The sequence below is a fragment of the Leptosomus discolor genome, chromosome 2, assembly GCF_034619465.1.
Source record: "Leptosomus discolor isolate bLepDis1 chromosome 2, bLepDis1.hap2, whole genome shotgun sequence".
In the NCBI taxonomy this organism is placed as follows: Eukaryota; Metazoa; Chordata; class Aves; order Leptosomiformes; family Leptosomidae; genus Leptosomus; species Leptosomus discolor.
The window spans coordinates 127,921,957-127,934,058 of NC_141392.1; the positions used below are offsets into that span (position 1 = coordinate 127,921,957).

At 72.5% G+C, this 12,102-nt stretch overlaps 3 protein-coding genes across 3 annotated transcripts; 2 read left to right on the top strand and 1 right to left on the bottom strand.

Moving 5' to 3' along the window:
- Nucleotides 1-848: 848 nt before the first annotated feature.
- Nucleotides 849-2,023, top strand: LOC104342533 (cGMP-dependent protein kinase, isozyme 1-like). Its single transcript, XM_086460514.1, has 4 exons — nucleotides 849-1,172; nucleotides 1,253-1,416; nucleotides 1,528-1,662; nucleotides 1,957-2,023. Exons 1-4 carry the CDS (start codon nucleotides 849-851, stop codon nucleotides 2,021-2,023), a joined length of 690 nt encoding a protein of 229 aa, XP_086316640.1.
- A 702-nt stretch (nucleotides 2,024-2,725) lies between these two features.
- Nucleotides 2,726-9,747, bottom strand: EMILIN1 (elastin microfibril interfacer 1). The gene is made up of 8 exons (XM_086461770.1): nucleotides 9,575-9,747; nucleotides 7,334-7,459; nucleotides 6,448-6,656; nucleotides 4,485-6,335; nucleotides 3,966-4,064; nucleotides 3,825-3,842; nucleotides 3,382-3,516; nucleotides 2,726-3,057 (listed from the first exon to the last, which is right to left on the bottom strand). The coding sequence occupies exons 1-8, from the start codon at nucleotides 9,745-9,747 to the stop codon at nucleotides 2,726-2,728; spliced, it is 2,943 nt and encodes a 980-aa protein (XP_086317896.1).
- Nucleotides 9,748-11,329: 1,582 nt separating this feature from the next.
- Nucleotides 11,330-12,044, top strand: OST4 (oligosaccharyltransferase complex subunit 4, non-catalytic). Its single transcript, XM_086461771.1, has 3 exons — nucleotides 11,330-11,362; nucleotides 11,611-11,726; nucleotides 11,987-12,044. The coding sequence occupies exon 2, from the start codon at nucleotides 11,612-11,614 to the stop codon at nucleotides 11,723-11,725; it is 114 nt and encodes a 37-aa protein (XP_086317897.1). The 5' UTR covers nucleotides 11,330-11,362; nucleotide 11,611; the 3' UTR covers nucleotide 11,726; nucleotides 11,987-12,044.
- Nucleotides 12,045-12,102: the final 58 nt, after the last annotated feature.

A 12,102-nucleotide genomic window follows, 5' to 3' on the forward strand; every position in this document is an offset into this window, starting at 1 on the left:
CAAAGCCTCACCTGCACAAGGATGAAAAGTGCACTGGGGTTCACCTTTGAGGCATCACCACCCGGTTTGGTCACCAGGCAAAACATCTGCCTTACCGAGACAGGTGTCAGGTCCCTGTTTAACCTGTCCCTTGCTCTCACCCAAACCAAGGCTCCACCCCCCTTGTCCCATTTGTGACAAAAGCCATTACTGCTGAAGGAAGAGAGGACACCACACCCATCAGAACCTCCTCATTCAAACTCTCTCAACTTTTAGGAGATTGTCAAGAACGCCCAAAAGTTTCATTCTTTCTAAATCTTCTCAAAACAAGAAAACAGAAAAGCTTACTTGCAAAGCAAGACTGACAAGAATACTCTGTGCACTCACCCCTTTTTTAAGGTCTCTCCATCTCAACGATCTTGTGAAAATTCAGAGGCACAGAAGGCAGATCTGTGTTTGAAGTTTGTTTTCAACCATGGTGTTTCCCTGCGACTGGGCTCCCTGGGGCCAGGGCACGACACGAGGGGGCAGCAGAGAGGGGACAGACAGCAGCAAGTCAGGCAGGGCCCAGCCCTGCGCTGGGGGTCACCCGGGTCCAGCTGGGTGACTCAGCGTCCCTGGGGTCCCTCTGGGTGCTGCAGTGTCCCCGTGGCCCAGCCTGACAGCACTGGGGTCCCTGGCTCCAGCCCAGTGCTGGGCGGGTCACGGAATCACAGACTGGTCAGGGCTGGAAGGGACCTCTGGAGATCCTCTAGTCCAACCCCCCCTGCCAGAGCAGGACCACCTACAGCAGGTCACACCAGACTGTGTCTAGGCAGGATTTGAATATCCCCAGGGAAGGAGACTTCACAACCTCCCTGTCCATGCCAATGTCTCACCGACCCCTCTCCGCCAGCAGGTTTTTCGGCACTTTTCGGTACGGGCCGTACGCCTACCTGCTGCTGGAGATCTACCAGGGCGGTGAGCTGTGGACCAAGCTGCAGGAGATGTATGGAGTTGCAGGGAGCCAGGCCGTGCCGTGCCAGGCCATCACTGTGTCCCTGCCGTGCAGGTGCTGCTTCGAGGAGCTGCTGGCTGTGTTTTGCTGCGCCTGCGTGGTCAAAGGCCTGGAGTACCTGCACGGCCGTGGCATTGTCTACCGCGACCTCAAGCTCAAGAACCTCATGCTGGACCAGCGCAGCTTCATCAAGCTGGTACTGGGGAGGGTGTCCCGGCAGCCAGGGGTTGGGGGCAGCGGGGGGGCTGAGCCAACTGACGGCACCGGCGCCCGCAGGTTGATTTTGGCTTTGCCCAAGAGCTGGGGCGAGGGGAGAAGACATACTCCTTCTGCGGGACTCCCAAGTACCTGGTGCCAGAGACGCTGCGCCAGGAGGGCCACGACTTCACCATCGATTTTTGGATGCTGGGCATCCTCGCCTTCAAGCTGCTGGTGGGGAGGTGAGAGGGCGTCATCGGGGCCAGCCAAGGGGCCATCCCCCCACCCCAATTCCTCCACTGTGGCGAGGGCCCCACCTCCCCGCACCCCGCAGACCCCCCCCCCTTCTGCAGCGCCGACCCCCAGCAGACCTACAGCCGCATCCTGGATCTCCTTCCCTGCATTCCTTGGCAAGGCCGCCTGCTCCCTCATCAGCAAGCTCTGCAGGTGCTGGGGGCACCCGGCACGGGGCCCGTGAGGGTGGGGGGGTACAGGGGGGTGCTGGGGGCAGTGGGGTGCCCCGGGCAGGGTCGAGGCACCTTGGGAGGCATTTGGGTGCCCTGGGTGCATCACTGCCCCCTGGCGTGCATGGGGGGCGGGTCCCAACAGTACATCATTGCACCCCAGTGCACATGGGGGTGGTGCCCTGGGTGCATTGTTACACCCCAGTGGGTAACAGGGGTGGTGTCCACTGGGTACATCACTGCATCCTGGTGTGCATGGGGGTGCTATGGGTGCCTGGGGGTGCCCCCCAGCCCCTTCCCCACACCGTCCCTTTGCAGGTGCTGTCTGGGGCACCACCTGGGGAACATGGCCAGTAGCATCCGCAGCATCAAGAAGCACAGGTAAGGGGGGGGGGGGGGGGGGGGAGTGCCCCCCCTCCAGGTGGTTCAGGGCCCTGAAGTGGAGGAAACTCTTGCTGCAACTGGAGGCTCCCACCCTGCAGCTCATCAAGGGGGTGAGGTGAGGGGTTCGTGTGGGTGCTGCCAGGGGGATGCAGGAGGGGCCACATCTGGCCCCATCCTCCCCCCCCCCCCCAGGAACTCCCTCCCCATCCGTCAGCTTCAAGCATTTCTCAGTCAACTGGACACCACTGGAAGGAGAGTTCTTGGGCTGGGACGAGGATTTCTGATCGCAGCGGGACCCCTGGGCCTACGGTGGGACCCTCAGACCGGGCCCCCTCCCCGCTGCACCCCTGGGCTGTCCCATGGCCTTGTGCCCTCCGGGGTGGGGGTCTGCCCCAGAACAATAAATGGTGGGGCCACAGCTGGACACAGAAAGGAGCCAGAGCCGTGGGTACAAAACCCAGTGCCGTGTCTTTATTTCATGGGGGGCAGTGGGGGGCCGGGGGCAGCGGGGCAGCGTGGAGGGCTGGGGCAGGTGGTGTAGGGCAGGGGCGTGTGGCGATGGAGGAGCAAGGGATGGTGGGTGCTGATAAATAACAGGGCAGGTGGGGGGGGTCCCACCACGGCATGGGGACCCCCCGGCCCGGCTGTGCCCCCGGCTGGCCGGCAGCCCCATGACGGGGTGCGCTGTGAGGGTCCGGTGGCTCTAGGGCTCCTCGGCATCGTAGAGCAGGGCCCCACTGAAGACAGTGAGGGGCTCGTCGGGCGCGTGGGCTAGTCGCCCCGAAACCAGGTCCACACAGAGCGTCTCGCCGGCTGCCAGCGGCAGCAGGAGGCTGAAGACCCCGAGCGCCCCGGGGCTGGGCTGCAACGCCACCACCGGCTCCTTCTCCAGCCCCTCGGGCTGGAAACCAGCCGAGTCCAGGCGGGCAATGCCCTGGTTGGAGCGCGACAGCACGGCCTCCAGCTTCTCCCCCTTGTGCCCCGTCAGCACCGCACTCACCAGGTACCGCCCGCTCACTGGCGCTGTGAACGTGCCTGCAGCGGCAGAGCGTGGTGGGCATCAGTGCCAACAGTCATCCTGTCCCCAAGGACCCCCAGTGCCCCCAGAATGGGCTCTGCACCCCCAGGCTCCCCCACAGATTCCCACTACCATCAACATAGCCCCAGGGCAAGCACAGCACCCCTGAGGACCCCCCGCCATGCCACAGCCTTCATCACACCCCGGGATCACACTTCAGCCGTGACCATGCAGCCCCCATCCGCCCCACAGCCCCCGTCAGCCCCACGGCCCCCGCTGCAGCCCCATCCTGCCCCACAGCCCGCCTGCCCCACGCACGGTCATGCCACGCGGGCGCTCACCCGTCTCGGGGTCGTAGGCACCGCCATCATTGAGCAGGACCTGGTCGAAGGGGACAGTGCCCGGCTCCGCACGCTGGGTGCTCAGGGCGGCTGAGAAGGCGATGCGGGGCACGGACCCCGGCTCCCCCACCTCGCCTGGGCACCACGTCAGGATGGGGCACCCGGGCCCAGCACCCCCTGCCCCTGGCACCTCCAGCCCAGCAGCCTGATGCCCCCCCAGACCCACCCCTTCACCATGTCCACACTCCCACCCCTTCATCACATCCCCCTGCTGCGCCCCAGCCCCTCTGCCCCCAGCCGTGCTCATCAGCCCAGGCTGCCCTGCCCAGTGCCCTGCGCCCCCAGAGACACCCCCACCCCCTGCTCCCCTCGCCCCGGCCCACACATCTTCAGCTGCCATTGCAGCCCCCCTGCCCCCCACACCCCAACTCCCCCACCCCTACCTCTCTCTCCTGGCAGCCCTAGGAGGAAAGGGGAGGAGAGGTCTGCATGGCTGGCACTGGGCAGGATGCCCACGGCACAGGGTCCAGCCCTGCCAGCGCTTCCCCACTGTGGGGGACAGGACACAGGGGGCTGCTCCTTACCCGGGGGGCCCACAGGGCCTTGTTCACCATCCTTGCCGGCGGGCCCAGTGGGGCCAGGGGGGCCCATCTCACCTCTGGGGCCAGCTGGTCCAGGGGGGCCTGAAGGGGGATGGAATTAGAGCCATCCCTTCCCTGCAGCCCTTCGCCTCACCCCACAGCCCCACGCTCCCACACCTTGAGCCCCCACATCCCCACAGCTTGTGTCCCCATGTCCCCACATCCCCCCATCACCATGGCTTGTGTCCCCACGTCCCATCGCGATGGCTTGTCCACATGTCCCCATGGCTTGATCCCCCACATCCCCACACACCACAGCCCCGTAGCCTGCAGCCTCTTGTGGTCCTGTGTCCCCGCATCCCGACACCCCCACAGCCTCGCTCTCCAGTGCCCCCACGTCCCCGTTCCTCACAGTCCCGTGTCCCCAACCCTCTGCCATCATCCCCCAGCACCGTCCCCGCCAACAGCCCCGTGCCCCCCAGCCCCCTGCCCCACCCCGACATCTCCCCATCCCCCACGCACCTGCGAGCTCCCTCTGGCTCAGGCGCAGCAGCTCCCCGCGCAGGTGCTGCAGGCTGGCATTGAGGGCGCCGAGCCGGCGTGGGAGCTGGGCTTCCAGCGCTTTCTCCAGCAGCGCGGCCTGGGCACGGGCCGTGCTGTTCAGCTCCCGCACCGCGCCCCACAGCCCGGCCACGTGCCGGCCCAGGCCCTCGCGGACGCCCCGCAGCCCGCCCGACACAGCCTCCAGCTGCTCGCAGACACCCTCCAGCTTGGCCAGCCGCGGCTCCAGGCCAGCCGGGCAGCCCCCGCCTTGCCGCGCCAGCTCCCGCGCCAGCCCCTCCAGCCGCTCCTCGCTCTCGGCCTGCCGCTCCGCCGCCGCCGCCGCCGCCTGGTCCAGCTCGGCCACGATGCGCTCGGTGATGGCGTCCAGCTGGCGCTGCCGGGCGTCCTGCTGGTCCAGGGCGTCCTGCAGCTCCTGCACAGTGGCATTCAGCCCGCCCAGGGAGACCAGCGCAGCCACCAGCTCGCCCCGCAGCCCCCGCAGCTCCGAGGACGAGGTGCCCCCAAAGACACCAAACCCCTCCAGTGGCGGCTCCAGCTCTGGCTCCAGCTCTGGCTCGGCGGGGCCAAGCTGAGGTGGGCGGCAGGCAGCAGTGCAGGCATCCACCTCAGCCCACAGCCGCTCCAGCTCCTCGGGTGGCAGCGGGGTGCAGGGTCTGGGGCAGGGGCCACTGCCCAGCCCCCTCAGCTCGGCCTCCAGCCGCCCCGTCCGGTTGCGGAGCTGCGCCAGCTCCTCTGCCAGGGCCTCCCCGGCCTCCAGCTGCCCCAGCCGCCCCTCCAGCCGCCCCAGCGCCTCGCCCTGCGCCCCCAGCAGCTCCCGCAGCTGCCCCCCCTCCACCTGCAGCCCCCGCAAGGTCCCAGCCAGCCCGTCCCCGCCGGCCCCCAGGGCCCGGAGCTGCCCCTCGGTGTCCTGCAGCCGCCGCTCCAGCTGCCGGAGGAGGGGGCCGAGCCGCTCGTCCTGCCCGTCCCGGCTGCCCACCGTCGGCTCCGGGGGTGCCAGGCAGGGCTGGCCGCAGCGGGCCAGCAGCCCCTCCAGCTCGGCCAGGCGGGCGCCGCGCTGCGCCCCGCTCGCCGCCAGCCCCTCCACCGCCCGGCTCAGGTTGGCCAGGCGTCCCGGCAGCCCACCCTGCCGCCCCTCCGGCTCGGGGGGCCACGGGCCGGCCCGCGAGGCATTCAGCCGCCCCTCCAGCTCCGCCAGCCGCCGGGCCAGCACCGGCCCATGCCCACCCGGCCCCGCTGCCGCCGTGAGCAGCCCCTCCAGGCGCCGCTCCAGCTCGGCCACCCGCCGGTGCAGCTCGTCCGACGGGGCGGCGGCGGCGGGGGCCAGGCGGCTGCTCAAGCTGCTGATGTGCCGCTGCACCGTCTCCACCGCTTCCCGGTTGCGCTGATCCACCGAGCCCACCAGCTTCTCCAGCGCCCGCATGCGCTCCCGGTCCTCCGCCGCCTGCCGCCGCAGCCCCTCGGTACCGGCCGCGCACGCCGCGCACGTCTCCTGCAGCCGCCGCTCCAGCTCGCGCAGCGCCGCGGCCGCCCCGGGGTCCCCCGCCGCCACCGCCGGGGCGTCCCGGCCGCTCTCCTGGCGGCGCAGGCGGGTCTCCAGCTCCTCCAGCCGCCGCTGGACGTGGCTCAGCGCTTCCCGCACCTCGGCCGGGGCGGCCGCGTCCGCCGGCTGCTCCCCCCCGGGGCCGCCGCCCGCCGCTCGGCCCGGGAGCTCCGGCGGCGGCTCCTGCCCGGCCCGCAGCTCCTCCACCTGCTCGCTCAGCCGCCGCACCTGTTCCTGCAGCCGCCGCACCTTCTCCGCGTCCCCGCCGCCTGCCGCCACACCGCATCGCCGTCAGGCTCACGGCCGCGCTGGGGGCCGCCCCACCGGCGTGACACACACACACCCCCCCACACACACACCCCCCCGCCCCGCCGGCGCTACCTTCGCCGCCCAGGCCGCTGAGGGGGTTGCCGAAGCCGGAGAGCGTTGGGCGGCCAGGCCGGGGCCGAGGGCGGCCGGTGGGCTGGGGGGGCGCTGGCGCCGGCCCCTCGGTGCAGTCCTCGCCCGAGTAGCCCTGGCAGCAGCGCCAGGCCAGCTCCGACACCGTCCTCTGGGACACCTTGTACCGGGGCCGCAGGAAGCTGCGGTAGCTGCGGGCAGAGGAGACGCTGCCGCAGCGGTGCCAGGTGGGGGGACGGGAGCCGCTGGGCGGGCAGCGTGGGCAGATGGAGGCCGTGGAGCGCTGGGTGGGGGTCCCAGGCACGGGGAGCGGGGCTGGTCCTGGGGCAGCAGGGGCAGGGGAAACCCTGCCTGCTCTCAGCCCCCGGCTCTCAGGCTGCTCTGAGCGCTGCCACCCCCCGTCTGGGCAGCGGCTCCGGGGGGGGGGGACGACGACGACGACACACGGGCGGCCGGGAGCAAAACCACGTGGAGGCCGCGGTCTGGCCCCGACGGCACAGCCGGGCCCCTGCCTGCCCCCCAGCCTCTTGCTCAACCACCGGCAGCCAGGGAGAGCTGCCCCTGTCCCACCACACTGCCGGCATCACCCCACGCTGCTGGCCCCACCGCCGAGACCTGCCCTGGGCACGGGGTGCACCAGGGGTCCCGGCACACGCCTCGTGGGGGGCCGCCACACGGGTGGGGGTAGGGGCCGGTCACCCACCCGGCACCGCTGGAGGCCACCCGGCTCTTGCGAAAAAGTAAACACAACCCCGGGGTGGATAAACACCGGTGGCGCGGCTCGGGGGGGCAGCGGGGCTGCGGCCAGAGCCGGCTCTGCTCCGAGCACCCCCAGAGCTCCCCAGACCCCAGCCCCAGCTCCACTCACGCCAGGATGCGGGGGCACTGGAGCTGCCCCCAGCCGCACGGCTGGTAATCCGGCTTCACGAAGCTCTCGACACCATCCTCCACCACACAGCTCACACTGCGCGTCACCACGTAGGCACACCAGTTCCTGCGGGAAGGGGTCAGGGCACCCACCCAGCACGTGCTGGGCATCGTCCTGGCACGCACCCAGCATACACACACACACACCAGACCCCCCCCAGCACACCCCCACACCCGCCCTGCCGGCCCCACCGGTAGCAGCTGTCACGGCCCAATGCTGTGGGGTTAATGGGCCGGATCCTACCCCGCGCCACAGCCCTTTCGTCCCTGCTCTGCCCCGCAGCCCCCAGCGCCGGGGCCCTTCGCTGAACCCCAGCAGGGGCCGGCGGTACTGCAGGAGCGACTGCAGACCCTGGCCGTGGGGCAGACTTGCGGGGACGGGGGCTCTGCCCGCAGGGGTCGGGGCAGCCAGGCAAGATTTGGGGTGCCAGATGCTGTGGGGCTCCGCGCTGCCTGAGCCAGGGATCGGCACCCCACATCCTGCCCCATCACTGCCCCACGTGTCCCCGGTCCCTTCTGCGCTGGTGGGACAGCGGCAGCCACTCAATGTGGGGGCTCAGCCCCCCCCCCCCCCAGAGCCATCGTGCCCCCCAGCCAGGAGTTTGCAAGTGGGGGTCATCCCCTCTCTGAGCCAGAGCAGGGGTGGGGGGACGGCGTCCCTGCGGGGGGGGCACTGCTCCCCCCACCCCACCCACATCGGGGGTGCAAGAACCCAGCCTGCCCCGCGGGGGCTGCAGCAGGACGGGGCCATGGAGCCCCACAGCTCCCAGCTGGGTGCAAACGCTGGGGCATGTTGCGGGACCGCAGCCCCACGGTGCAGGACCCCAGCCCAGCCCACAGGCCGCAGGACCCCGTTGCAGCCTTATATGGTCTGAGCCCGGAGCGCAGAGCCCAGCCCCGCACCCAGCGCCCCCAGCCCCGCACAGAGTGGCCCCCCGGGCAGTCCCACAGTGTGCAGCCCCCCCGGGCCCCTCGGACCCCCGCGGTGGGAGCTGGGCTGCGGTGGGGCCCGCGGTGCCGCAGCCGGTTCCCGTCAGCCCGGCTGGTTCCCCTCAGGCCCCGGCTGGATTCCAGCTCCTCCCCGGGGGCCGCCGGGAATTCCTGCGCCGACCACGGCCCCCCCCTCGCTTCCCTCCTTCCCTTCCCTTCCCAGCCCCCCTGTGCCCCTTCAGCCCCACACCCGTGGGAACCCCCGGGCTGCCCTGGGGTCCCACCACCTGGGACCGGGGATCTCCAGATCCCGGGGGTGGGATGGGATGGGGATACGGGACGGGACGGGGGGATGGGATGGGATGTTGGAGGGGGATGGGATGAGACGGGACGGGACCCCTCCTGATGGAGCAGGGCATGGGGAAAGCCCGCTGTGCTCCCCCCGGCAGTGCGGCAGGGACGGGGCAGGCTCCGGCTGCAATTCTCCCCACACACGGCCACGCTGCTGCGGCGCTGATATGGCCGCGGTGAGAGCGGGACCCCCAACCCAGCGTGGGGCCGCCCCCAGCCCTGCGGCCCCCCCAAGCTCCCCGACCCCCAGGCACAAGCTGCCCCACGCCAGCCCCATCGCCCCCGGCACAGCACGGCACGGATGGGGACGGGGACAGGGTGCGTCCGGGCCCCTCGCCCCCTCCCCGACAGCGCTGACCCCACGCCGGGGCGCACAGCGCGGGCGTGCGGATGTCGAGGCAGAACCAGCCCCGGGACCCTCGGCCCAGGCGGCTGCCGGCACCCGCCGGCACCGAGGCCGCACGCCCGCCCTGCGGGGAGCCGGGGTCTCACCCTCCGCCCCAGCCTCCCCCCGCCCGGGGCCCTGCCCGAGTCCGCCCCCTCCCCCTCCACTCGTGCCCCCGGCCCGGCCCCTCGCAGCCTCCCCGCCCCCCCCCTCCACGTGCGCCCACCGCCCGCACCCACCGGGCGCCCGCGCTGGGGACGGCGGGAGAGCCGGCGGCGGCGGCAGCCCCCCGTCAGGTCGGGGGGAGCCCCCGGCCCCCAGCACGGCGGCCCTGGCCGGGCCAGGACCCGCCGCCCCTCGCCGCGCACCCGGAGCCGGTCACGGCACGTGCCGGCACTCGGGCCGGCCCCGGGGCCCCGCGACGTCGGGGCGGACGGCTGCACCCTGCTCCCCCCGGCGGTGCCTCCCGGGTCCCCTCGGCTCGGCACGGCACGGCTCGGCGGTCACGGCTCCTACCTGTGCCGGCTGGCGGCCCGGGCACCGCTGTGGGCCGTGGCGGGGCCCTGCGGGGCCGCGGCCTGGACGGAGCCGAGCGGGGCGGCCCCCCCGGTGTAGAGGCTGTACCTGGGGGGGAAGTTAGCGGCCAGGGCCTGGGCGGCCAGGAGGCACGGCCAGAGCCAGGGGGCCATGCCGGGCGGGCGGGCGAGCGGGCGGCGCGGCGGGCACGGCCCAGCAGAGGAGCGCACGGCGCGTCCCGTCGCGGCTCCGTCCCTCCTGGCTCTGCGCCGCTCGGCTCGGCTCTGCCCTCCCCTCGGCCGCGCCTCGGCCGGCCCCTCGCCGCCAGAGCCGCCCCGGCGCTGCCCGCCGAAGGGGTCCCCGGGGCCCCCCGCTTCCTGCCCGCCGCGGCCCCCGGCGAGCCCCGTCCTCCGCCGGGCACCGCGGCCCCCGCCGGCCCCCGCCCGCACATCTGCTTCTCGTTAGGCCGGGCCGCCGGCGGGGCGGGAAGGGGACGGGGGAAGCCAGAGAGGCCGGGCGGGGGGCCGGGGCTGCGGGGGCCGCCGCGGGTTCCCCCCCCGCCGCCACCGCGGCCTCGCCCAGCACAGGGCCCCTCGCACGGCCGCGGTCCCGCGTGGCACGTTGCTCCCTGCACGATGCTTCCTCCCTCGCACGGGCACGGCCTTGCACACCCACGGCCTTGCACACCCACCTCCGCGGCCCAGCACAGCCCAGGGCCCCCTGCACGGCTCTCCGTGCCCCGCACGGCTGCGGCCCCGCACGCCTCGCCCGTGGCCCGTTTGGGGTCCCATCCCCGCACCCCCAGCCCCACCCTGGCGCTGCCGGCACCGCGCTGGAGACGGGAACGGACGGGTCACCGGGGCCACGGGGACCCGGGCGGTGACACCGCGGCCCTGCAGTGACACGCGTGCCTTCCCCGGACTGCGCCGTGAGGTAACAGCTGTCGCGGTAACGTCACGCCTTGGCCCCGGCCCCGGGTGACATCACCGCCTGGCGCAGCAGCGCGGGAACCCGCCGCCCCCCGGTTAAGCACAAACAGCTGCCGGCAGCTGGCGGGGGGACGCGGGGGGCGGCAGCCGGGGGCGCGGGGCTGGACCCCGCGGAGGGCGCGCTGCTGGGCCGAGACCAGCACAGCCCCAGTACATCCCCGCGCAGCCCCCGCCGGCCACGCACGCCCCGCCGCGGCCCCATCCCAGCAGCTATAATTAGCCATAATTAGCTATAATTAGTCCCGGCCGCCCTGGGACTCCCACCCCCTGCCGCAGCCCCGCCCTTTGCCCCGCCCCCGCCCCCGCGCCTGGCCTTGTATGGAGGCGGCGGCGGCCGGGCGGGCCTGGGGGGTCCCGGGGGGCTCCGGCCCTTCGCCCCCCGCCCCCCCCCCCCCCCCCCCCCCCGAGCATCGGGACGCGGCTGCTGGCGGGGGCGGGCGGGCGGGCACCGGGGGGCCCCCGGGATGAGGCGGGCCGTGACGTCGCCGTGGGGCCGGGGCCAGGCCGCGACGTCACTGCGGGGCCGGGGAGGGGGGAGGGCAGGCGCCGTGACGTCACGGCCGCCTGGGGCTCGCGTGAGCGGCCGGCGCTTGGCAGCCGTGATGTCATGATATGGCCCCGACCGGGCCATGACGCCACCGCGGGGCCCGAGGAGGCAGTGACGTCACCTCCCCAGCCGGGCCGCGCCCCCGAGGCCACGCCCCCTTTCCCATGGCGCCACGCCCCTCCCGCCCTGCCCCGCGGCCGGAAGTGGTGCGATCGCCGGGAGACGTGGCGGTGGTAGCGGGACCGGCAGCGCGTGAGCACGGGGGGGGGGGGGGGGGGGGGGGAGGGGGAAAGGGGTTAAGGGGGTCTCGGGGGTCTCGGAGGGTCCCATCGCGGGGGGACAGGGGATGTGTCGGGGTCCTGCCCGGCGGGTCCCGGCCGGCGACGGGGATCGGGGGGATCCTGCCCCGGGGCGGGGGTCCCGCCCCGGGGCGAGGGGTCCCAGGCGGGAGTGGGGGTGCCAGGGGTCCTGGCAGGCGGTGGCAGCGCGTCCCCCGGCAGGATGATCACGGACGTGCAGCTCGCCATCTTCGCCAACATGCTGGGCGTGTCGCTCTTCCTCCTCGTCGTCCTCTACCACTACGTGGCCGTCAACAACCCCAAGAAGCAGGAGTGAGGTGAGGCACCGGTAACCGCACCCACACCGGCACCCACACCGGCACCCATACCAGTGCATGCACCGGCACTGGTACCCACACCAGTACCCAATTTGCCACCCACACCCGCACCTGCACCCACACCAGTACCAACACCCGCACCAGTACCCACACGCACACCCATACTGGTACCCGTACCTGCACCGGTACCAGTACCCACACCCACACCGCAGCAGCACCCACACCGGTACTGGCTGGGCTCACCCCTCTCCCTCCCGCAGGGACGCCCGCGCCGGCCATGGAGGCACAGTGCCCGGCTGCCCCCCGCCAGCGACCGGAGCCCGGTGGTGCCGCGCAGAGGCCGGAGGCCGCAGTTCTTCCAAACGGACTTTTAACG